Genomic DNA, 24,021 nt, shown 5'->3' with positions numbered 1-24,021 from the left:
TTACTCATGATTTTTACAAGAGCGTGACCCCCAAAAGATACACTCCATTAGCACTGCATTTTAACTAAACCTTTTGGGATGCAGTCCAATTTGCATGAATTTAAAGACATTCTTCGGAACGTATTTTTAATCAGTTCAAAGATGCAATAAAAATCCAAGCCATTGCAAAATATCTCAGAATAAATAAATATAATTCACTGTTTGTGTAAAACAAGAATAATAAGAACTCCATTACGTTAATACAAATTATGAAATTTCTTCATTAAATTCTATCGCAACTGAGTTTGTTTTCTCCGCTCTCCATTTAATCCAAGCTGAACAGTTCTGACTTCATCTGCTTAAGTCGTTTTTATATTGTCCTCCCATCACCAGTTAATATTTCGACATGCACTCCAACAGCACTTCATTAGGAAATTTTCTCAGGAGTTCTGCAAATATATTCGCAAATTTTACACGCTTTTTTGATTTAGGAAGAATTTATGTCGCTGCTTGTAGGGATGTACAAACTGACTTACTTATATGGATCTTTGGCAACTGCTACTAGAATGTAACGAATGGAGTGCGGATGATGTTAAAATTTGAGAAATGGATGTCATTCCTTGGATTGCATACGAATGCGGTTAAAATATAGGGACTGCCTTTTACACAACTCCATCTGAACTGCATCAAAACATGCCGCGAAAGAACCCAGCAAAAATTGAAGTTGTGCAATGTGGTCAGGATTTCACTACATCTTTCGTTGCAGTCCAACAGTGTTATGAAAAATGCAATCCGTTCGATACATTTTATAAGCAGTTGCTTTAGAGATGCCTACAAGCAATCCAGTTTGCGACAGCGACTGCATTTCTCCCAAAGACAAAAAAGAATTTTTTATAAAATAAAGAAATACAAACTAAACACGAACATTTTCGCGGTAATTCACGAGACGGAAATTCTTAATGGAGTTGAGTTGGAATCCGTGCCGAAATCTGAACTGGAGTGGGATGACAATATAAAAACCCTTTGGCCGATAAAACAAAATCAGATGCGCTAGTTTTGTATGTATTGTGTGTTCGTTCGTCTGCTAAATCTCTTGGTTGTTGTGGCAGCTGACGCTCCACAGCTGCGATAGATGGGGGATGTACTCCGAGGACTTCATTCACACTATATATGCTTATGGCCTTAGCAACTGTGTCCGTGTGAATGCTATATAAACCTGCTTGCTGTTGATCTAGGGGTTCTCTCCTGTATCGTTGGACCTCTTCCTCTAGAGCGTGGATATCCTTCTTGATGTGTCAGTGTGTGTCGGGCCTACCCACCAAATGGTGATTGGGATGACTCTCACGGTAACACCCGAGCAAATACTGCAACGAAACTATCTCGTTGTGTTGCTGTACTGGAAGAATCTTTGCCTTGTAATGTAGATGGTCCACTGAAGACATGAGGAGGCACCCTGTTGCTGTTTTCAGGGCGGCATTCTGACAAGTTTAGTAGTCAACATCAAGTGCTGCCGGCTAGGGACTTGAAGACCTTGTTCCTACTTTTCAGTTTGTCGCAGATGGCTTTGGTATGCGCGAACGACGTGAACGTAGTGTCGAATGTGACCACTAGAATTTTAGCGCAGTTTGTGGTCGGAATTCTGCTACCATCAACCACGCCGTCCGCGTCGAAAAAAATGTGGTAAGATCGGTTAAATAGGAGCTCAGTCTCTCACAGATGTCTTCCGGGTAGGTACCTGACGCCTGGATCGTAAAATCATCCGCATACCTTACTATCTCGATGGCGTCTGGGGGCGGAATACAGGAGAGGTAGAGATTAAACAGTTCAGGAGATATCACCCAACCTTGGGGAACTCCCATTTTCCCATCGCCTCTGCTGGGAAGTTTGGTCTTACCTCGGGTATTCGACCAGCAGGTATATGGCGAGCGGCTGCGGGACGTACTTTCCGCTACCCAAACATCAGATGGATTGGCAGAGGTGATTAGTGAACTCTCTGAAACTCGGCCAATCAGCTTTCCCATGATTGACGAATGTTTGGCGTTCAGAGGTGATGAATGGAAACAATTATGGGGAGATGGTCTGATCCAAGGGAAATGACGGGTTGCCATGTGACACGATGGTTATGTCTGGCGAACTGTGACACTCTCCTCTAATTCTGGTAGGGGCGCCCTCATTGATCGAGAAAAACGTAGAGCTGTCAGTCTGCTCAGCCAGCGCTCATGATAAGCATTAAAGTCCCACAAGACTTGACGGTTATTACCTTCCAAGTGTGGGCTAATGTTAGGCTCGTAACCAGAGATACAGCTATTTATCGGTGAGATGTATACGTTCAGCAACTTTATCTCGGCAGTTCCGCACCTGACAACTAACCCCATACATTCCATGTATGGGTCATTACAGACAGGCTCAAGCGAGATAGGTCGGTATTGAACAGACTAGTGCAATAGGAGAGCTAATCCCCATCCTCCACTTCTGGCGCGATCCTTCCTTAGTACGTTGTAACCATCACAACGCTATAAGCTGCAGTTATTGTTGAGTTTGGCTTCTTGCAGCGCCGCGACCTTGATATTCTTCCGACTCATAAAGTCCACTATTTATTTCCTCGATCTTACCTCGGAGTCCATTGCAATTAAATTGCAAAAAAGATGAATTTCCTGGGTTTGGAACAACAACGGCTGGTGTTAAATGGTGGAGTTTCATAATCAGACAACGACTCACTGCACAGCATGCAGCAACATAGTCCCTGTCGTAGTTCCTCACGTGGAAAAGTCCAGAGAAACCCGTTAGATGCACTGTGCTAGTAAAAATGCAGAGAGGAGAAAGTAAAGTCAGTTGCGACTAAATTTATTTAGTTGGGTTTATCAAAAGAGCATTTTCAGAGCACCATTGACGAAGGTACCAACAGACGCTCTAGCATCATCAAAAATCAGGAAAGCATCATCCGCAAACAACAACGGTGTGCAATTTGCATCATTAAAACACTCAGCAATGCTGTTAACATAAAGAACGAACAACAAGGGTCCCATTATAGTTAATGTAGTTATAAAGGTCTTAATATTCTTGTTTTACACAAATAAATTCATTTTATTTCTTCTGGGGTATTTCGCTATAGCTTTGTATTTGCATCTTCAGACTGTTTAAAAACACAATCCGAAGGATGCTTTTTAATTCAATCCAATTCTAGCTGCGTGTTGGGAACCAAAATGGAGTGCTTCTTTTCTGCGCGATCTCTTATAAAATTCATTGAGGAATTCATAGAATAATATGTACCTCCGCGACATTTGCTGGGAACTAGTCTACATTGGATTACTTCCAATTAATTTTGCTGGGATAACTCTATTCAACAATGGACGGAATTAAAGCCAAACATACCCACTACCAGCGACGTTTCCAGGTAGAGGTCCAGTCAATTTTGATGTTTCTATTCTGAAACTAATTTTAACCAGTTCAGTTGCCTCTCACTGTCCATACTTATAGCTTTGTGGAGAATACACCCATGCTCGTTTTGTGTTTCTTCATCAATGCATGACATTGAACATTGGAAGCGATAAGAAACCCATCGCATCAAGTGCATTGGGGAAATTCTAAGAGCATGTGATTGTTCCACTGACTTTGCACTTGTGTAGATAACCGGTCCGGACATCCTAAACGAAGTATGAGTAGCCATCAGCGAACCGGCAGTTTATGAGTGGCAATGTAATGACTGTCGTTTCGTCGATTAGTAATTCTATTTCAAGTGTTGTTGTATTTGTTAGTAAATTAAATTGAATACAACAATAACAATAATTGTGTAAACGATTCATTTTTATTGAATAAACAAAGGTATGTTCTAACTAACAACTTATGGATACAACTACAACTAGCACAATTACATATAATCAGTTCTGGGTTGATAGGCGGCTGCCTTGTTTCCTCGGCATTTGGAGAAACATGAGCATGCCCTAAATTTATTTATACATTGGAGGAGTTCAGACTGCCAATCGAAATACCATTCCAATTCAGAAAAAATTGCATTGTTGAATGCGGGGCGGGGTTATTGGCGGATAAGACAACTGTGGGATTTACAATTTTCGATTGGGCGGTGGTAGGCTGGCTTGAGTGGCCTCTGCTTTTACTATGGTTATGTTTTTATAGTTACTGCTGCATTGCGAATCGGCAACGGAGCGACCATCACCTTCGTCTCGGCGACTGAACTCATTAAACGGGCTGGGAACACGTTTTAAGCTGGAAAGTGAATTTGGCACGGTTGCCGCGGGATTGGAAACTTCCTTGGTGACACTGGTGCGAATTTTGTTCTGTCTCTCCAATATGTCGGCAGTTGTTAGGTCGCTAGCCTTTACTATGCTGGAGGGGACGTTACTGAGCCATGGTTTGTGGGAGGCTTTCTTTTGAACTGTGGCAGCTTTGCAGCGGCATATTATATCGGCGGGTTCACCACACGTAGAACATTCTTCTCTGTGGGTGGTGTTGGCAGCCATGGAACTTTGGGTATTCAGTGTTTTGGTGTTTGTCGTGCTGACGGAGGAAGTCGATGATGTTCCGCTTAATTCGATGTCATTGACAGCTTCGGAGAGGCTTTTCAGAGCCATAGTGTTGGCCGGAGTGGGCTTGCATGTTTCAGCTTCTTCGTAGTTTTTACTGAGCAACAACTGTGACAAGGGTGGGGCTAGGCCCAAACCCAAATTGCGTTCGTGATAAACTTCGGAAATCGTAGGAGTCATTTCTCGGTTCATGTGGCGCATTATGGAATCCTGAATTGTCTTTTGATTGGTTTTGGTGTCCTTTGAAATGGCACCTTGTGACGCAGTACTGCCCGCAGTAGGTCCACTGTGGGTAATAGACGATTTCAATTCATTCTTAGCCTCCTGCAGCAGATCGTTGTCGGCTTGCGAGAAATACAAATTTGAGGCATTGAATACTAGGGCGCTGTCATCGTCATCCGGCAAATTGATTGGTTTCCTACTGCCTGCTGCATTATTTGTGGCTGTTGTTGTAGTCGTTGATGTTGGGGGATTTACTGGCGCTCCCTGCAGGTTGGGTTCTGTTCTTACATTTAATCGATCCATAAATAGAGCATGCTCTTTGCTGACCCTTGCTGCCACTGAGGTTTGTGCACTTCCCAGTTTGATTTTTGGTTTCAACCGGAATTGTGACATAGGAATCTGACCGGCCTTCAAGCTTCTTTCGAATTCGGATTCACTACTGTTCGAGTCTGCTGCATTGGTAAGCGAATTGGAGGCAGGCATATTGGCATTTAAGTTGTTATATACCGGAACCATAGGTGCCATGGGTCTCAAACTATCAACCAATGGCATATTTTGTCTTGGCGGTGGCAATGGTGGCATATGAGTGGCCCTCCTCAGAACTGTTGCATGACCTGAACCTTCCCAATCGGTGGTGGAGCTAGCTGAACTGGAGCTATCTGGTCTGCGATTTGTTGTGTTTGCAGTAAGCTCCGGTATGGCCGAATCGCCTAAATAACCCATTCCTGTTCCGGGATAAAGATTGCGAATCCTGGTTTGGTGGGCCAAAGCCAAAGACACATTCGAATCCACGGGGTTTTGGGTGGTAACTGGAGGACTAGGAGTAAAAGCCGCATCACTTTCTCCACCGCCACCGGGTCTTGATACACGGACTGGGCCTCTTAGCGTTGAGGCGCCAAGACGAGATGGTGTCGTCTTGGTAATGTGGCTTTGAGATATATAACCGTCAGATAGTTCACTGTCGGTTGTGTTGTTTAGGCTCGAGTCCAAGGCTGGATACATTGATGAAGAACTACAGGCGACCGCTGCGGCCGGCATTGACTCATTTTCCGTTCTTCCGCCATCGGGTTCACCTCTTCGACGTACATACGATATAAAAGCACCACTACCTGTGCTGATTAGCCGCGATCTATTTATGGGCAAAGGAGGCAAAGCCACGCCCATATTTATTGGTTGCTTGCTGGGATCTGCAACCAATGTTTGATGGCTTGCTGTTGTTAATTGCGTGTGATTGCCAGTAGAGGCGGGTGCTACCGTATCTGTGATGCCACTATCTTCAATAAGAGACTCACAGCTGCTGGAGGAATCAATACCTAGGCTTTTGGGAGCTTCTTGGGTATCTAAAATAAATAAATATTGAAAAATAAATAGAGGTGAAAAAGCCTACTGGCCGTCCTACTTACCGAACAAAGCCAAAAGGGCTTGCAATACAAATTGGCATATTCTACGGTTAGCCTGTTTTCCGGTCCTTAGAGTTACTTGATCCTGACCCACTTCTGTCAGATCGAAACCCATAGATGCCAAGAGCTCGTGACAACCCGCCACGCGCCATAGCCGTACGGAAAGTGGAATCTCTATCGTGGTCTCTGATTCAGGACTACCCTTGGGTGGGTACTGCGATAAAACATTTCGTATTACAGCTATAATGTCATCGGCCATATCCGAGCTAGTGACTAGCTTGGCCAACGCCTGTAATGTCAATGGGGTCAGAGCAAGCAGAGCTTGCAAACTCGCTGAACACTGTGACAACCGATCCTCAGGGTCAGACTGAGGAAAAAAGACACTGGATGGTATGCCGTTGGCGGCTGGTTCGAAGCGGAATCCCACAGCCATCAGGAGATCCTTCCATCCGGCTACATGTCCGGCTTTATTTTCAATACTCTTTTGGGTGGTGTACATTGCATTCTTCTGTCCCCGATGAATGCGCTGTAAGCTTTTCTCCACCAGGTGAAGGCACACGCGCAGGGCATCCCGACACTTGTCCGGACTCCGCATAAGTTCACACAGGGCATGACCCATTAATGCAACTTTATTGGAGAGACGTATATTCCCTCCTACTAGAAGAAAACCAGCCCAGTTGGCAGGATGAGCAAAGTGTTTGGTATGCTGAACGGTTTGCATAGCTTCGGCGAGGGCCCTAAGGAAGAGAAAGAATGATTTTTAGAAATCAAATTGAAACAGAAAAGGTAGGAAGGATAACAATTAGATATACCTTGCTGCTCTGGCCCCTTGTAGCAATGCCGAATAGAAGGCTCTCAATAAAATCTTGGCAGCCGTTTCCGGTACGGGCCACAGTGATATCAACACAGCACCAGCTCCGGCGCATAACCAACTACCAGCTAATTTTGCCACGCCTGACCCCGTTATGGGTTCTATTGAATGATAGGAACTTAGAACAACTAATTTTGCGTTAAGTTTAATATTCAAAACATCCGCTGCTGAGAGAATAAAATCCGACAGCTGTGGCAATTCCATATTACCACCGGAGAGATCTGGCGGATCATTGTCTTGCGCCAACGAATTCTCGGAGTTGGACGACTGATAAAATCTTTTTTGGGACTGCGAATCGACGACATCACCTGGACTCAAGACTACAGCACCCAATTTCCAACTAAGGTTGGCCGCAAAATGCACACACTCTGCCGTGGGCAACTCAGAGATAACAGCTTCTTTAGTGGCGTTACAACCAGCCAAAGTTTTGGCTTGCAGCATATCGGCAACCATTGCAGCTTCCTGCAATGAAGCAGGCGATTCAGACCAACCCCAGGTTTCGGCCAGTGTGGCCGGTATGCGTGGACCACCCACTACGAGCGCCGTGTTCAAGTTTTCAGCCAGTTCTCGGGAACGTAACGCTTTACTTTTCACTCGCAAGGATTGCAGAGATGGCACCGTTATCAGGGAACATCTGTCCGATAGATATTCACCGTCCTCCTTCGAACTCCGTAGAATAGCAAAGGGCACTAAATACAACTCGTTATCGAGAACCAAAATCAATTCCTTCCGACCTTGTCTGGACACAGCTCCGCCTGTAGGCAGTAAGTCATCAAATGGCGCCATAAGAATGTTGAACAGAGTGTGTAGACAACTTGGACCTTGCCAAACTGTAGGCGTTCTCCGTGAGCGAGACGAACCCTGAAGACTTCCAATGGAACGTGTCGATCCCTGGAGGCTGGCCACGGAGCCACCCACAGAACCCAGACTAAACAGTGAACTAAGAGAGTAGTTGGATGAATTCATTAGATGATTCCGGTTTACCATGCGCAGGAATCCAGATCTTTCGCTACTAAAGTCATCTAGCAAGTTTTCCGTAGAGGCTCGCCAACCACTTCCATCTCCTTCGTGCAACACTGAGTCGGAATTCACACCTAAATTGTCGCGTACCATGTTGATGTACCGTTCTAAGAGAGTTTCCTTGCCCTCAGCCCCTTTAGCATGTTCGGCCAGTTTTTCCGAAGATATCTTCAATGATTCCTCGCTTATTTTAACGGCGTGGAAACGCACAATTCCCTTTTGTGGCTGCAGGAACCAGGCATACAGCTCATCGGTTGCTAAGCTGAAGTATAAGACGTTGTTTTTGGTGCGATTGACAATGTCGTATATATGTTCGCTGCAAGTCATCATGGTTTTGCGGGCCATGTTGTTCGCTTCGGGACCAGAACGGGTTTTACAGCGTTCGGCGGCCACCAATGCTTCCTCGTTGCGCTGCATGGCGACGAAAATTTGTTGAAGAATGTGATAGCACGATGTCTGCAGTTCGTAAATATTGCTACGCGCCTCGGGGCTACGCTGGTCGTAGCGTACTGATTCCAGAAGTTGGGCTGCATTTTCCATTTGAAGTCTGGCGCCTTCATTGTCACCGGAAGCTTTCAATGCAAGACCTAAATGGACGAAACGAAGGAAATCATGAAAAATGAAGTACTTTGGCGCAAGCGAGTAAACATGAGGTCTACTTACCAAGTTGATGTCTTATTTTGGCTTCTTCTTCCGATTTATTAATGGACTGAGCAACGGCCAGACCCTGTTTCAAATAGTTAATGGCCTCCGAATATTTGCCCATCTGATGGTATACCCTGCCTGAAACGAATATTATTAAATTATTTTGTCATGAATCGATGATGTTCTCCCGACTTACCGAGGGAACCGCATGCAATCGTTTTGCTTAGGTGTTCCGTTGTCATTGACAGTTGCTTCTCGTAAAATTTTACAGCATCGTCATATGAACGAATGGCCTCGTACACAGCTCCTAAGTTGCCACAAGCTCGCGCTTGCATGTAGGCATTGCCTAAATGTTCGCCCATCTCCAAATCCATTTTATGCAGGTTCAGGGCACCGTCGTTGTCGCCCATCCGCTGATATACGTTGCCGAGGGCACTTGTGGCATCCGAAACTAGTTTACGGTCCCCCAACTCTCTGGCGATTTCTTGCTGATGTTCTAGACAGTTTCTGGCCTGCTCGTAGTTGCCCAGGGCGCAGTGTATGTTGCCGAGATCACCATAAGCTACGGCTTTCACTTCTGCGGGGCTGCCCAACTCGTGCGCCACCACCAAACGTTTCTCCAGACATACCAATGCCTCTTGTAGGTTACCCAGAGCTCGATGGCTGTGCCCCATACTTCGATAGGCCTTTTCTTGGTCTCGTAAGCTTTGTAGCGATGTGGCAAGCTGTAAATGACGTTCATGACATTTGATGGCTTCTTCATAGTCCCCCAGGGCGTCGTAGCAGTCACCCAGATGACCCAAGGCTCTGGCCCTGTCGTGCTGTGTTGTTGGCTGATTCACTCGTTCTAAAGTACCCAGTTGTTGTTCCAAGTAACCGATAGCGTCCTCATAATGACCCATATTCAGTTTGGCTATACCCAGGTTGCCGAAGGTTTGAGCTTCAATAGCTGAGTCGTGAAGCTCTTGAGCTCTAGCCAGTTGATCCTGATAGCATTTGACAGCAAGTGTGTAGTTGTACAGAGCCATGTGTACTGCTGCCAAATGCCCGTGAGCTTTACATTCCCCCTTTAGGTCTGATATTTGTTGGCGCAGTGAAAGCTCCTGTGTGTGGTATCCTAAAGCTTTTTCGTATTTCTTAATGAGCCTGTGGGCCAACCCGAGAGCTCCACATGCGGCCGCTTCCATTGATCTCTCACGTGCATGGCGGGCCAAGGCCAATTGACGTTGATACATTTTAGCCCCCTCCTCAAGTTCTCCCGTTCTAACTAGTATGTCACCAATGTTGCCGAGAGCACGAAATTTCCCCGACAAGTGGTTGGTCATGTGTGCAACTGCCAGGAAGTATTTTTGACACTCTAGTGCTGCTTGTGTGTTACCCAATGCCAGATGAGCTAGACCCAAGTTGCAATAGGCCCTGCCCATATTCATCTTGTCCTGTAAATCTTTCGCCAGCGCCAGGTCCTGATCGTAGTAGCGGACTGCCTCCCGATAATTGCCAAGACAATAATGAACATAGCCGAGAAAATGGCAGGCTTTACCTTCAGCAGACACATCTCCCAATTCCTGGGAGAGCATTAGGTACTGTTCATAATAGGGAACAGCTTGAGCAAACTCCTGTCGAGAACTGAGACAGTTGCCTAAATTCAACAGGGCACAGGCTTCCCCTTGCGTGTCCTTCAGCTCCCTGGCTATATTTAAGTGGGCTCGATAGTGGATCAAGGCCATATCATGAGCTCCGAGCGCTTGGTAAGCCACTGCCAAATTGCCGTGTGTAGACGCCTCAGCACTACGGTCGTTTACCTCTTTGCTAATGATTAATTCCTGCTTGTGGTACTTAATGGCTGCTTCATATAGGCCGGCAGATGAGTAGGCATTTCCGATGTTGCCGTACGCTCTTCCCATACCGGCACGATCGTGCATCTGTCTTGCAATTGTAAGATGTGCCTGGTGTAACTTTAATGCTGCGTCATGTTCTCCCAACAGTTGGTATACAATACCCAAATTCGAACAAGCTCTACCCTCTCCGATCTTGTCTCGTGATGCCAGAGCTATTTCCAATTGCTTTTCGTGCCACTTTTTAGCTTGAACAATATCGCCGGCACATCTGGCTGCATGACCCAAACCTGCATAAGCTCTCGCCTCGATGTTTCTGTCTCCCAGCTGCTGGGCTATTCGCAAGACTTGTTCATGGTAAGTCATCGCCTGTGTAAAGTTGCGCCGATAATGATGACTTGACCCCAAATTAGAGTACGCTTTGGCTTCCTCGACTTGATTGCCCAGTTTGCGTGCAAGCCTCAAGTGTTGTGTGTGACAATCGACTGCCGAGTCGAAATCCCCCATTGCTAGGAAGACGGCACCAACATTGCCGATCTCTCGGGCTTCTTGTAAACGATCTCCGATTTGTTTAACGAGTTGGACACACTGCTTGTGACTTGCCAGCGCGTTAGGATAGTCTCCGGTGGCTGTATACACATGACCCAGAGACGTTAAAGCAGCAGCCGCCGCCTGTGTGTCCTTGCATTTCATTGCCAGCACCAGTTGGTAGCGATGAGCGGTTAGCGCCTCCTTGAAAGAACCTTGACTGAAGTAGGCTGAACCCAAATTACCATGAGCTCGACACTCTCCGGCTGTGTCCCCCAGGCTCTTTGCCACTGCCAGGTCTTGTTGCATGTAAGCAATGGCTTTATCCAATTGATTTAGAACCCAGTGGGCCGAACTGAGAGCACTGAAAACTGAACCTCTCAATTTGAGAGAACACGATCCAATACGCAGAGCCGCTTCCAAGACCGTAACAGCAGACTGATATTGTCCGGCTTGTAACAGCTCCTGTCCAACCACAGATATAACCACAAAAGGGGATTGATCTAGGTTCATAGCACGCAATTGTTGAAATGTTGGCTCCAAAGCATGCCTCAGAGGGCTTTTGATCGATGCCTCAACGAGTCCCGCCAATAATTGTTTATTCTGCGGATCTTGTCCTAATCCGGCGGCAAAAGAAGCGAGCGCCTCACCATACCTTCCGAGGCACTGCAACGCAACGCCCTGCCTGAAATAAGCCTTAGGCCATTGCGGACAAAGTTCGCGTGCTTTTGTGGCGTCTTGTAGTGCCAATGCAAATTGTCCCTGCTTGAGACGAGCAGCCGAACGATTGCTGTATAAAATATAATTGCTCGGATCGAGTTGTAATGCATCGGTATAGAGCAAAACAGCGGTTCCGAAATCACCATTCTGGCAGGCGGCATTCGATTGGCGTACTTTTTCCAAGAAAAGTGCACGATTGGCAGCCGTTAGTTCTGCATTGCATTCGGGTTCATTCTGCAAAGATAAACGGCAAAACAAAATGTGGAAAGAACATTAGAGAAGTCATTATGAATGAAGTATGAATGAAGTATTATAAGCGAGGTGAGGGGAATATGCAGTGGTAGAAACACCCTAGCCACGGCCATATGCGAAAAGTTACCACTAAACCATCACCACACATGAAAAGACATCACATCAACATATCACCAAGTTGCGGAAGAAACTTTGAAAATTTAAAATTTGGATATCCGACGACACTTAAAACCTAATTTCTTAAAGAGGAGAACTTAGGATGCAGTTGAATAACAACAACATCACAAGAGAGCAGTATCAACAAATAGCTAAGCAAGTGAAGGGAGCTGCAAGAAAAGATAAAATAAAGATCCTAGAAGATCTGACAGAAGCAGAGGACGGACACGGGACAATCGATAATCTCACAATTCGACGGTGTAACAGGAGTCAAGCAATAAAAGATCGTAATGTAATATAATATATATAATTGTTCCACAAACATCCCAGATGGGACAAAGGAGACTTCTCTCATATCAATGAGTGCAACCCGATTCATATTAGCTCAATGATATGGGACCTACTGTTTATTGCCGAGTCCTAACGGCGGGTCCTAAGACACCACTTGAAGAGAAGTTTTACAAGGCTGAAATATTCAGGAAATGTCGCCAACTGAGGGGTATTTTGCCACCGTTGAAAATTTGATGTTGCCTGGACTGGGAATCGAACCCAAGACCTTTAGCGTGCAAGGCGGGTGTACATACCATTGCACCACGGTGCCACCCAAAAAATCGTAATGGTAGACTATTATTTGACAATGATGAACAAATACAAAGGTGGAGAGAACATTTCCAAGAAATTAGTAATGTCAGAAACACCACTGAAAATAACGAAATGTTTAATAGCAGTCCAATGGAAAACACTTTGAAAATACCACCAGCCTGAACGAAATAAAAAGTAAGAACGTAGCAGGAGAAGTTGGTTTATCGGTGGAAGTTTTACAGGCGGACTTCAAAACTGCAGCTGAGTTACTTCGACCTCACATCACATCAGCTTGGGAGGAAGAATGACTGCATCCAACATGGAAGATAAATGCATCGCTGCAATGTTAACCAAAAGTGGCAACTTGACTCAGAGATGAACAAGCTGGTTTACCGGTGGAAGTTTTACAGGCGGACTCTAAAACTGCAGCTGAGTTACTTCGACCTCACATCACATCAGCTTGGGAGGGAGAATGACTGCCTCCAACATGGAAGATAAATGCATCGCTGCAATGTTAACCAAAAGTGGCGACTTGACTTAGAGTTGAACAAGCTGGCTTCAGACCAAATAGATAGTACGAGAATGCAGAACACTCAGTTCTTCACAATGAGAATATAAGTCAACATTTTCTCACAAATTCGGGAGTAAAGCAAGGTTGCCCTCTGTCAGCCCTACATCATCGCAAAAGCTACAGGTATTCATAAACAAATGCCCCAGGATCATATGCAGGATATTCTGGCCCAACAGCATAAGTAGCACAGACCTTTGGAACTTAACGAACCAGGACCTCATACAAAATCAGATTAAACGTAGGAAATGGAGATGAGCTGGATTCTTGTTCTATGAAAATTTAAAATGAAAAATATTTTCTTTATAAAATTTTTCATGTGACATTTATTTCCTTTGTAAAGTTTTCATTTCAATTTTTCATAGAACAAGAATTGATCCCATGAATTGGCCATACCTTAAGAAAAAATGTTGTTGGCGTTTTTTTTGTTGGACTGCAGAAAAAATGTTCATAGCATAACCAGATTGACACTTGAATAGAATCCCCAAGGATCACCGAATTCGAGGTCGAGCAAGAATCATCGGACCAAAGATGCCAAACAATATATGTACGTATGTATTTATTATTAAAATGAAACGAAACCATAAAAATCGGTTAAAATAGATTGTGTTCAACTTTTTTTTTTAATATTTTATATTTCTCATCATTGGAAACCCAGTACGTATGACTATTATTAATTAAAAATATTGTAATATCAATCATACAGACTGGAGTTCCAATGTGAAGAAATATGTACATACATTTGGACCCATAAGTTTTTTGGAGGGAGTTAATATTTGGACATTGGGAGGGAGTTAATATTTGGACATTGGTTTAGGGTGTCGATGATTTTTGTGCAATTCTATCGTCCAAGAAGGATTATTGACTTGGCGGTACTTCAATGGTAATTTTAGTATCAACAAACCCGAATTTATTGACGCTGTCTGTTATGTTATTATTTTTTTTTACTTGTTTATTTTCTATATCAAATCGGAATCGTTTCTCTAAATTTTCTGAGAGAACAAATGCTGTATCCTAGCCACTGGTGGTAAGTACTTATTGTTATGTAGTACTTTCTGACTTTTCCACGTGATACACATATTCCAAAAACCAAAGCATTTGGAAATGAGTAGCTCACTCTATCTTCTAACAGTTATGTTTATCGACTCTTCTTTACCGTAAAAGGGCGATGCTTTATCATTTTACAACAACAAATGTATTGCTGTCCAAATTTAGTGTCAGAGAAGAAGATGAAAATGTGGAAACGACTATCGTGTGTGCAGACACTGTCGATTGTTCACATTCATTTAAGAACTCCACAAATTTGAATAAATATAATACATTGATCTATCTGAGGCTTATATGGCACGCTATGCGCTTTGAATGTTCCTGGTTTGATTCCCGGATCATATTTTTAAAATGAAAAAATTATAATAAAAAAAATATTATAATAATAAAAATAAAATTAAAAGAAAAATAAATAATAAAAATAAAACATTTTTTTTTCGTAACTACCAATTTTATTGCAAAAATAACTTCCAATAGTGAAGAAAGCGACGCACACGCAAGTAGTATGGCTGAAGTGGTTCATTTCTTCCCGAACGATTAGCCATCATCGATAAGAAGGTGAGGTTGCGGGCGAGTGTTTCTATTGGTTGGCAGCGACTGGGTCGATTAACGTGGGGTCAATCTTTTTGGCCACGAAATTGATTTTATATGATTGCGACATGTTATGTTATTGATATAAATAATTCATAATTTTGAATCATTTATTATTGATATTATTTGCAACAAAGAAGAGGTCAAGAGTGGGGTTTCAAGTTTCGTGTTCGTAATTTGTCGGAATATGTAATCAGAAATTAAAATTTGAACCAAAAATTAAAATTGGATATTTTTCCCACAATGATCAATGGCCAATTTCAACCGCTAAATAATATCCGATTAATTTTAGTAATTATTCGCTTTTTCCTTGACTTGGTTCAAACGTTGACGCTCGTAATATTGTGTCAAGTTGCAAGTTCGGTCCACTCTTTCAAGCATCTTTCCCACAAAAGCTCAAAAATGTTTCTTAAAATGGTGAGCTGGAGAGACATACATCAGGTTCCAATATAAATTATATCGGTCCATAAACATAAGCTCTGTTCCAGAACTAAAAAGTTTTTACAATTTTTACCACTTTTACACATTTTACGTTCCCGTACACAAAATTTATATGAAAATCGTTTACGACTTTTACAACTTTTACGACTTTTACCACTTTATAAAGTACGGGAACAGGCCAATAGATATTTTTGGCTTATTTTTCAACTTCTAGTGGCCATAGAATAACCAGCTATTCAGTGCGACACTCTCTTGTTAAAAATTCGGTTAATAGGGGTGTTTGTTTCGTAACTACTTACGACTAGCAATGTTTATAAAGGGTGTTTTTTTAAGCCCGATAGAACTTGAAATTGTAAAAAATAACACAAAAAGTTTAATTGTAATCAAAGTTTTTTTTATTCGAAAGATCAATACGTGACATTAACATTTGAAAATGATTTCGGGCATATGGGCACCGCTGCTGTTCTTGACGAAGTGCATTCTGGACGTCCAATTTTTGGCCACTTTTTCGAGCACTGCTGGCCGTATGTCACGAATAACACGAACAATGCTGGCCTCCAAGGCATCAATTGTTGCTGGTTTAACAGCATAAACCAGTGACTTCACGTAGCCCCACAGGAAATAATCGAGAGGTGTCAAATCGCACGACCTTGGAGGCCAATTGACAGGTCCACTTCTCGAAATCAACTTATCGCCAAATTTTGATTTCAATAAGTCGATGGTTGCGTTCGCCGTATGGCACGTAGCGCCATCCTGTTGAAACCACATCTCCTCCGGATCAATGTCATCCATATTTTCAAACAAAAAATCATTGATCATGGTGCGGTTACGATCTCCATTGACCGTAACGCGAGCTCCGGCCTCATTTTTGAAGAAATAAGGTCCGATGATGCCACCAGCGTGAAAACCGCACCATACGGTGCATTTTTCTGGATGTAATGGAGTCTGTAGGGTCTCTTGTGGATTGGTCTCACTCCATATGCGGCAATTTTGCTTAGTAACAAACCCGTTAAGCCAAAAATGCGCCTCATCGCTGAACGCCATACAAATGACGAAGTCGTCTATAAGTTGCGCGAATCGACGACTGATTTTCAAAGTAAATTTGGATAATTTCGTAACGTTGTTCAAGCGTGAGTCTATTCATGATGATTTGTCAGAGTATACTGAAACAAATAAAAAAAAGTTTCATCAAAATTTAATCTTTTGTGTTACTTTTTACAATTTAAAGTTCTATCCAGCTTAAAAAACACCCTTAGTACTCATTGCTAGTCGTAAGTAGTAACGAAACCCCCCTATTAACCGATTTTTTAACACCGAAAACGTCCGCTTTCCCATCTAATACATATATAACTCTATAACTCTAACGCCTAGCTATGAATGCTATGAATATTGATGAATACATTGGCTACATTTGGTAACTGCCACAGAAATGCTTAGATTTAGAAAATGTTTAGCAAATTCTCTTTGGTTCCATGTTCTGCAAGTTTTTGTTCGACTTTAAAAGGTAAGCCGCTACTTGCCTTCTGTATGTGGTTGGGCGCCAATTTCGAAGATGACATCAAAATACTCAGACGTGTTCTTTGTTCATTCAGTGTTGTGGGTATCTCGACAACAAAATAAAAAAAAGCGATTACAAACTGCACACCGAAGTAGGATCGGACGGATACAAGAAACTAACATTCAAAATGTGTACATCCATACATACTAACTTAACCGCCAAAGTGCAAAACCTTCTGGGACAACGAATATTTGGGCAAAACGAAACCGAATGAAATGTAAAGAATAAAGCACAGACCCTTTGGATCGTATACTCGTACTTGCCGCATCTAGAAGAACATTCTTACTCAAACAAACACACATGTTCATTCCCATGAATGGGAATCATCAGAGACGTGCTAGGAAACAGGGGCAAGCAGACACACAATGCATACATACATAAATGCAATTCAAAGAGTTGGTCGAAGCGACAGACGAATGTATTTTTGCTTGTCTGAAACGTCATTTACAGGCAGCGATTTATGTGACATGACAGCGGTATATAATGAAAGGACTTGTTCTTATTTTGTAGTTGTTGGCATTGTTTTCGGCAGTAGGACATGGCGACCATTGAACAGGGTAAGGATATTATTTCGATTGTGACTCTAGGACTGTCCATTTAGAAAGAATAACATGGTTACAGTGAGAAAAAAAGTTGCCTACAAACATTTTCGGAAGGAGAGTACCAAGAGAAAAAAAATTATATCATATTGTGTCCCCTGAAGAGCGAAAGGAGAAAAGAATTAATTTGATCGGTATTGATTGTAAACGGTGTACAAGATATGCTCCTCACAAAATGATTCCACTTGACATCAAGACACAGCAAAATTTTAAAGCGATCGGATGCAAATTGTGACCTTAGTGCGGTTTAAATATAAACTCGGATAAAATCGGTTGAAACATACATATGTACGAAAGCTACATCTATATCTGAACCGATTCCTTCCAAATTTTGCAGATGAATTTTTGTATGCTCATTATAAACATCGGGACGAAATTTGAAAGGTCCAGTAGCTTCCAGTGACTTGTTGCAACAAAAATCTGTCAGTGGGTCCATAGTGCATTGTAAAGGTGATGTTGTCTTCTTCATTTGCTTTTGGACCAAAAATGTGCCTCATCGAAATAACGGTTTTAGACCCCAAGTATGTTTGGAGGAAATTCGTTTCAGACAATTTGGAGTCAATTTAGCCAAGTCCGTCCGTCTGTCTGGCTGGTGCGCACGATTACTCTCGAACTGATCTATCGATTCGACCAAATTTTGGGTATCGTAATATTTTGTCCAAACTTAGTTTAAGTTCGAAGATGGGCCATATATGTAGGTCCACTCCTTCGTGTACCTCCCACACAAAATTCGGATAAAGTGAAGTTTAAGAGCTCCTCTCGGATCGTTTTGAAATTGTTTTTCAGTAGGTTGTCTTGGCTCCCTTTACGGCGGTCCATTTTTTTTTCTTGCGCAAGTCCATACTTCCTGAGATATTGGCCTAAAAGCTCCATGAAACCCTGACAGCACCAACCAAAATGGCAAATCCGCAAGATAATTATCGCAGGGTGTTTCTGATTGGTGCTGACCTTGCACATCATATTATTTCATCCAGTCATGTATCATGTTGTAATATGGACAATATCGGTCTACTCCTATGGGTACTTCCCACACAAAATTCGGAAAAAGTGAAGTTTATGAGATCCTCTCACATCGTTTGGATTTCTTTTTCAGTAGGTTGTTCTAGCAGCCTCATTTACAACTGTACAATTTTTTTCCGGATTAAGTCAGTAGTCACTGAGGGTATATCTCCGTCAGCACAGCGGACTTATACTTTCTTACTTGTACTGTATTAATTTATGAAAAGTGACTGATATTTGTAATATCTTTTTCAGATTGTCAGATTTTTTGCACAAAAAAAAAAAAAATAAAAAATTACCCACTTACCCAGCGTTTAAACATGCCAGTGACAGTTCGAAAAATGCATATGATCTGCGCAACCTTGGTCCACATGGTAACCCTCCTACTAGGGATATTCTATGTCTAATGTTGTTAATACTTGTTAGTATTTAATCCTTACTAAGAATAAGATTCACAAAATATCATGACTTCCAAGTATTTACCGAAAACATGGGGTGTTTGGGAACGTCCATTAGGCCCATACCTATATACGGACGTATACCCAGGGCGTGTGTGGTGAAAAAAGTAGAACACATGTATTCTTATAAGAACTACCCAAATACGTCGAGCGTATACTTTTTGCAAGTTGAAAAAGTTTAACTTTGACAGAACGTTATTGTTTGTATGTGTGTGTGTTTTGTATTTAAAAAACAAAAGCCCAACAAAACATGAAATACAATTCATTGCAAAGGAAAACTTTTTGTTTTACGAATGAAAACATTTAAGTAAGTTTCGGTCACGGATTTTGTGTGTTTAAATGTGATTTTGGGACTCAACGTATTTGGGTAATACGGACGCTCAGAGAGCGTTGTTTTGGTAGCTTGGTGAAATATTTGTGTAGGTCCCGTAGTTATTTAGGTTTAGCAGTTACATTTCGAAAACATTTAATTGACAACTTTCATTACATGTAGTTATTGGTTTTCGTTATTTTTGTTGTATAACCTGGGTTTATCGTTATTTTTGTTGTATAACCTGGGTTTATTTTTTATTTATAAACCGACATCTTTATCACAATTATCAGTTTCTCATAAATTATTACAGGACAATGTTCGTTTTCTTGGTTCGAAAACAATTACTTGACAAACTGTAAGTTTTTTGCCCATCCTGTCCCTTGAATATTATCCGACTAACACCAAAAACCTCTCTGGGATTCCCATCAACTGCCAAAATTTCGTGATCAAAATTAGAACGTGTAGCGTGATGTCAAGGTTTAGATGGAAAAGCTCACGGACGGACGCATATAGCCAGTTCGACTCAGCTCGTCCAGACATTTATTTTTGTATATGTATATGTATATGTATATAGGTATGGGACTACGACCATTATTTCGATGTATTACCAACGTTTGTAACTTTTGTGCCAACACCAACTTATAATACCCTCCTCACTTAGTGGCGTAGGCTATAAAAATAATATTAAGCATAATGCAGGCTACATCTTGGTGTGCTTTGGGTCGGTCGACAATGAAAATAATTCAATCAAGTCAAAGCACACTCAATGCGTTCACATGTCTCTTCCAAAAAAAAGCGGCCAGCACACGGTAGAAATTCCAATCAACACATACCAATCGACACTGATCGCATTCCAGATGGTCAGCCATTGGCGCACATTCTTCTGGTGGCTAGTTTACCCCCATCAAATCAACAAAGACACAGTTGCACAGGCTGCTGCTTGCTGCCACCGCCGTATGATGATTCTGACTTTATGCATGGGAATATTTGTTGTTGTTTCTTTTGTTATATTTTGTCTTACAGATGCTATAAACCATCTGTATTTTATGTGGGGCTGTGACTACTGCCACTGTGAGGCTTCCATGGAAATGTTGCAGAGAGGTGCAACACAATTGCGCCACAGAGATTCGGTTTGCATTCCAATAACTTTATGGTTTGTAATTATAGGGTCATTACGCTCTGAATTCCAGAAAAATCTTTTCATTCTTTTGTTTCTTTTCGTTTGTTCGTTCTTTTCTTTTCTGTATGTGCGCTGGACGGAGAAAAAATTTCTTGGAAAAGCCGCAAAGCTATTCCTTCCTTATTGAAATTGAAAACACAAAAGGAACCGATGATTGGTGTAGCCATTTCAAAAGCAAACAGTGTGCGGTTTTGCAAATTACTCCAAAATTTTCAAAACCTCGTTGTAATTCTGCTCGTATTTTAAAGTTCCACATTTAAAATATATCTTTCTGACGGTTCCACAGATTTGAAATGTTGTTGTTGCTGAACCCAGACGAAGGGCAATCTTGTTTGTTTTACTGTTTGTTGTCAGCATTTATGAGCATAGCACCCAACTCTGCGCCTGTGACACTTTTTATTTCTGTTAATTAAGGGACATATCTTGTTATAGTTTTTGTATTTGTTCTGTTACTCGCTGCGACTCTTTGTAATTCATGCCATATTATGCGATCCAAGCTAAGGAAAAGTTTGAAAATTTTATTCCGATTTGATAAACGTGACATAGGACGCTTTTGTTTTTCCTTTGTCGATAATAGTCGTTTTTTGGTGGATGGACTTTTTATAGCAGCTACCACTTTGTTCCCTGCTCACAGCTTTTTTCGAGGCAAACAACTCCTTAGCACTGAACATCTTCAAGAATTGCATTGGGATTTTTTACGTACCTTCACCATGCTTAATGTGTTACTGTCACATCTGCGGCGACATGCCAGACGTGAGTTGATCGTAGAGATTTCAAAACGAACTCGTTCATTTTTTCTGCCTTTTCCTGCTTTGTTGATTTGTGTCGGTGGCTGATGTGGTAGTTTTGTCATCACTGGACAATGTTTTTCCAAGTCAACGTCGGTGCGAGTTTGGCAAAATTCTTGTGAATTTGGCACATTCATATCGCTTTTATGCAGCAATGTTTTTGTGAATGTGGCTGTTTTTTTCCTGTTGTTGACTCTTCACGAACCACCGGCCATCCTAACATTACAAATGTCTTCAACAAAAGCAATGCTGAATGGATCATGCAGGGTATGCCGATTGTCGATTTGTCCACAAATACGAGTCTTGGGCTTTCCTCACTTCTTCTGCCGTTTGATTTTTGATGACAGTTTAAGAACGTTTTAGTTTGTCAAATGTGTGACATTGTTTATTTAAATCGCTGTGATGAACGAAACTAATTGGCGGTGGGTTGTTGATTTTGAAATAATTCGTGCAAGAGTCTTAACGTCGTTGAGACGTACTAAGCGTTTGTTTTAAATTAACTAATTAGGGCTGTATTCGTAGAATTTGGGAATATGCACTCTGGTATTCAATTCAGATGAATCATATAAGATTCCCTAAGAATACCTTATACTTTTCATTTTTGGTTTTCAATGATAAAGAAGCAATAGTGACCAATTATATATTACAAAGTTCAAAATACGACCAATAACTTATATATAACAATAAATTCATATTACCTAGCTACAGAAAAAATGATCTCAGCCATAAAATATAAACTATTAATGCGCAAACTACAGTGGTAGGTAATGCCAACATTCAAATTAAGAAGACAAAGATCAGTAATAAGGTTGAGAAAAAATCTAAAGTCATTCGTTAACCTCTTCCAAACAATTCCAAGATTCAGCATTTCAGGATTTCTAGTGAAAAATGATTCTACAACAAATGAACATAGAACGCAAGTCAATAGGCATACCGATCTTTTAACAACGTTATAGAACAAAATCAAATTACGACATTTTACAAAATCTTTAAGTGAGCAGCCCAGAAAGTTTTCTACATCACTACATATATATGGTTCCTCCTAGGTATGTTATAAAGAAATCGTACTATAGTATTTACTACCCACGGTTTTGTATTGTAAATATACCTTCAGCTCTTGACTTGTCAATAATCAACAAAAAGAAAAAAAGAAACGCAATTTATTTAATAATAACTCTAATGGGGCATTAATTCTAATCGACATAGTAAAGCGTGTTATCAGAAGCGGGACGCTATCAGCAACAACAAATTCATTGTGACTTTCAGTTAAAATCGTTTTCAATTTTAATCGACCGATAATGGAAAATTTCAATGAAGATTCTACATGCAGATTATAACCTGCATCCTAAAGCGATTAGAATTGATTAGAGATTTTAGATGAATCCATCTATTCGTTTCAAACAGTAAACTCCACCAACTGCGATATGGCTTAACACCACTATAACAAGTAAAATAGTATCAGTCGGCAAAGCCGACAGAGATATACCCTCAGCCTATGTACATTGAAACTTTTATCTACGGATAGATCGAATGTATTTAGGGTCTTTTCAGAATTTTGTGGCCCTTTTTGGACATTTGAACTTGCCGACAAGCATGCCAGGAAGCATGGACTTGTCCACGGAAAACATAATATCGCTGAGAACAGAACCACAATGAACAGCATCGGTATTCACATCCAAAGGATCTTCGAACAGAGCCTAAACTGCACTCAGACATAAATGTTGAACTTTTGTAAGGGAGGTAGCCTAAGGAGAGGGCCCATTTGGCCATTTTAGAAGCTAAACTAAATCCAATGTTTGGTCCAAATGGGTTGCTCCGTTCAAGAGATATTGTGCATACCATTTTAGTAACCGCGGTGCAATGATATGCACACCCGCCTTGTACGCTGCAGCTCGTGGGTTCGATTCCCCGTCCAGGCAACTGAAACTAAGTATGGACAAAATATGACGCAGCCAAATTTTCGACCAAATTATTTAATCACTTCGAGAGTTATCGTGCTCTTCAGCCACTACATATGGTGAATTGAAACTTTGCCCATCTTCGAACTGAAACTAAGTTTGAATAAAATATGACGAAGGCAAATTTTGTACCAAATCTGTTAATCAGTTCGAGACTTATCGTGCTCTCCATCCACTACATATGCTGCTATAGAAGGTTTTTTACATCATCCGGGCTATATTTTCAAGAAGTATGGATTTGCCCCTGAAAAAACTTTAATCGTTGTAATTGAGATAGCGAATGCAAGTTACTTCAACGAAAATTAAAGTGATTCGAGAGCAGGTCTTAAACTGAACTTATCCAAAATTTTGCGTGGGAGGTACCCGAAGGAGTGGACAAATATAGTCTATATTTGAACTTCATCTAATCTGGTAGATATATTAGGATGTGTAAAGTATGGACCTAATTGGTCAATCCTTTCAAGAGTTATCGTGCGCACAATTTTTCACGAACATTTTTGAACTTTTGCGAAAGAGGTACCTGAGGGAGTGGACCGATATGGCTTGACTTCGAATATAAAATAAGTTTGGAACAAATATGACGAAACCCAAATTTTAGACGTAATCGGCAGATCCGTTCGAGAGTTATCTTGCGCTCCAACCACTACACACGGTGTCATAGGGGTTTTTTGTAACTTTCAGACTATTTTCTCAGGAAGTATGGACTTGCCCCTGATGAAACTTGTGCCGTCGTAGGGGGGGGGGCAGTGAATATAAGTTGTTACAACAAC

At 41.7% G+C, this 24,021-nt stretch overlaps 1 protein-coding gene across 3 annotated transcripts in view; it reads right to left on the bottom strand.

Annotated features, from left to right (window-relative positions):
* Positions 1-3,765: 3,765 nt before the first annotated feature.
* LOC141397638 (tetratricopeptide repeat protein 28) overlaps positions 3,766-24,021 on the bottom strand; it is a 76,113-nt gene continuing 55,857 nt past the window's right edge. For all 3 annotated transcript variants that reach the window (XM_073974194.1, XM_073974192.1, XM_073974193.1), the window contains exons 3-7: positions 8,875-11,995; positions 8,697-8,816; positions 6,955-8,620; positions 6,146-6,879; positions 3,766-6,082 (exon numbers count right to left, since the gene is read on the bottom strand). In XM_073974194.1, coding sequence (XP_073830295.1) covers positions 4,041-6,082; positions 6,146-6,879; positions 6,955-8,620; positions 8,697-8,816; positions 8,875-11,995 — 7,683 coding nt within the window. In that variant the 3' untranslated portion in view covers positions 3,766-4,040. The remainder of the gene's footprint in view (positions 6,083-6,145; positions 6,880-6,954; positions 8,621-8,696; positions 8,817-8,874; positions 11,996-24,021) is intronic.

This window comes from Musca autumnalis, unplaced genomic scaffold (genome assembly GCF_047663935.1).
Source record: "Musca autumnalis isolate F117 unplaced genomic scaffold, ASM4766393v1 scaffold_3, whole genome shotgun sequence".
NCBI classification, from domain to species: domain Eukaryota; kingdom Metazoa; phylum Arthropoda; class Insecta; order Diptera; family Muscidae; genus Musca; species Musca autumnalis.
This window is presented reverse-complemented; position numbering and strand designations above follow the sequence as displayed.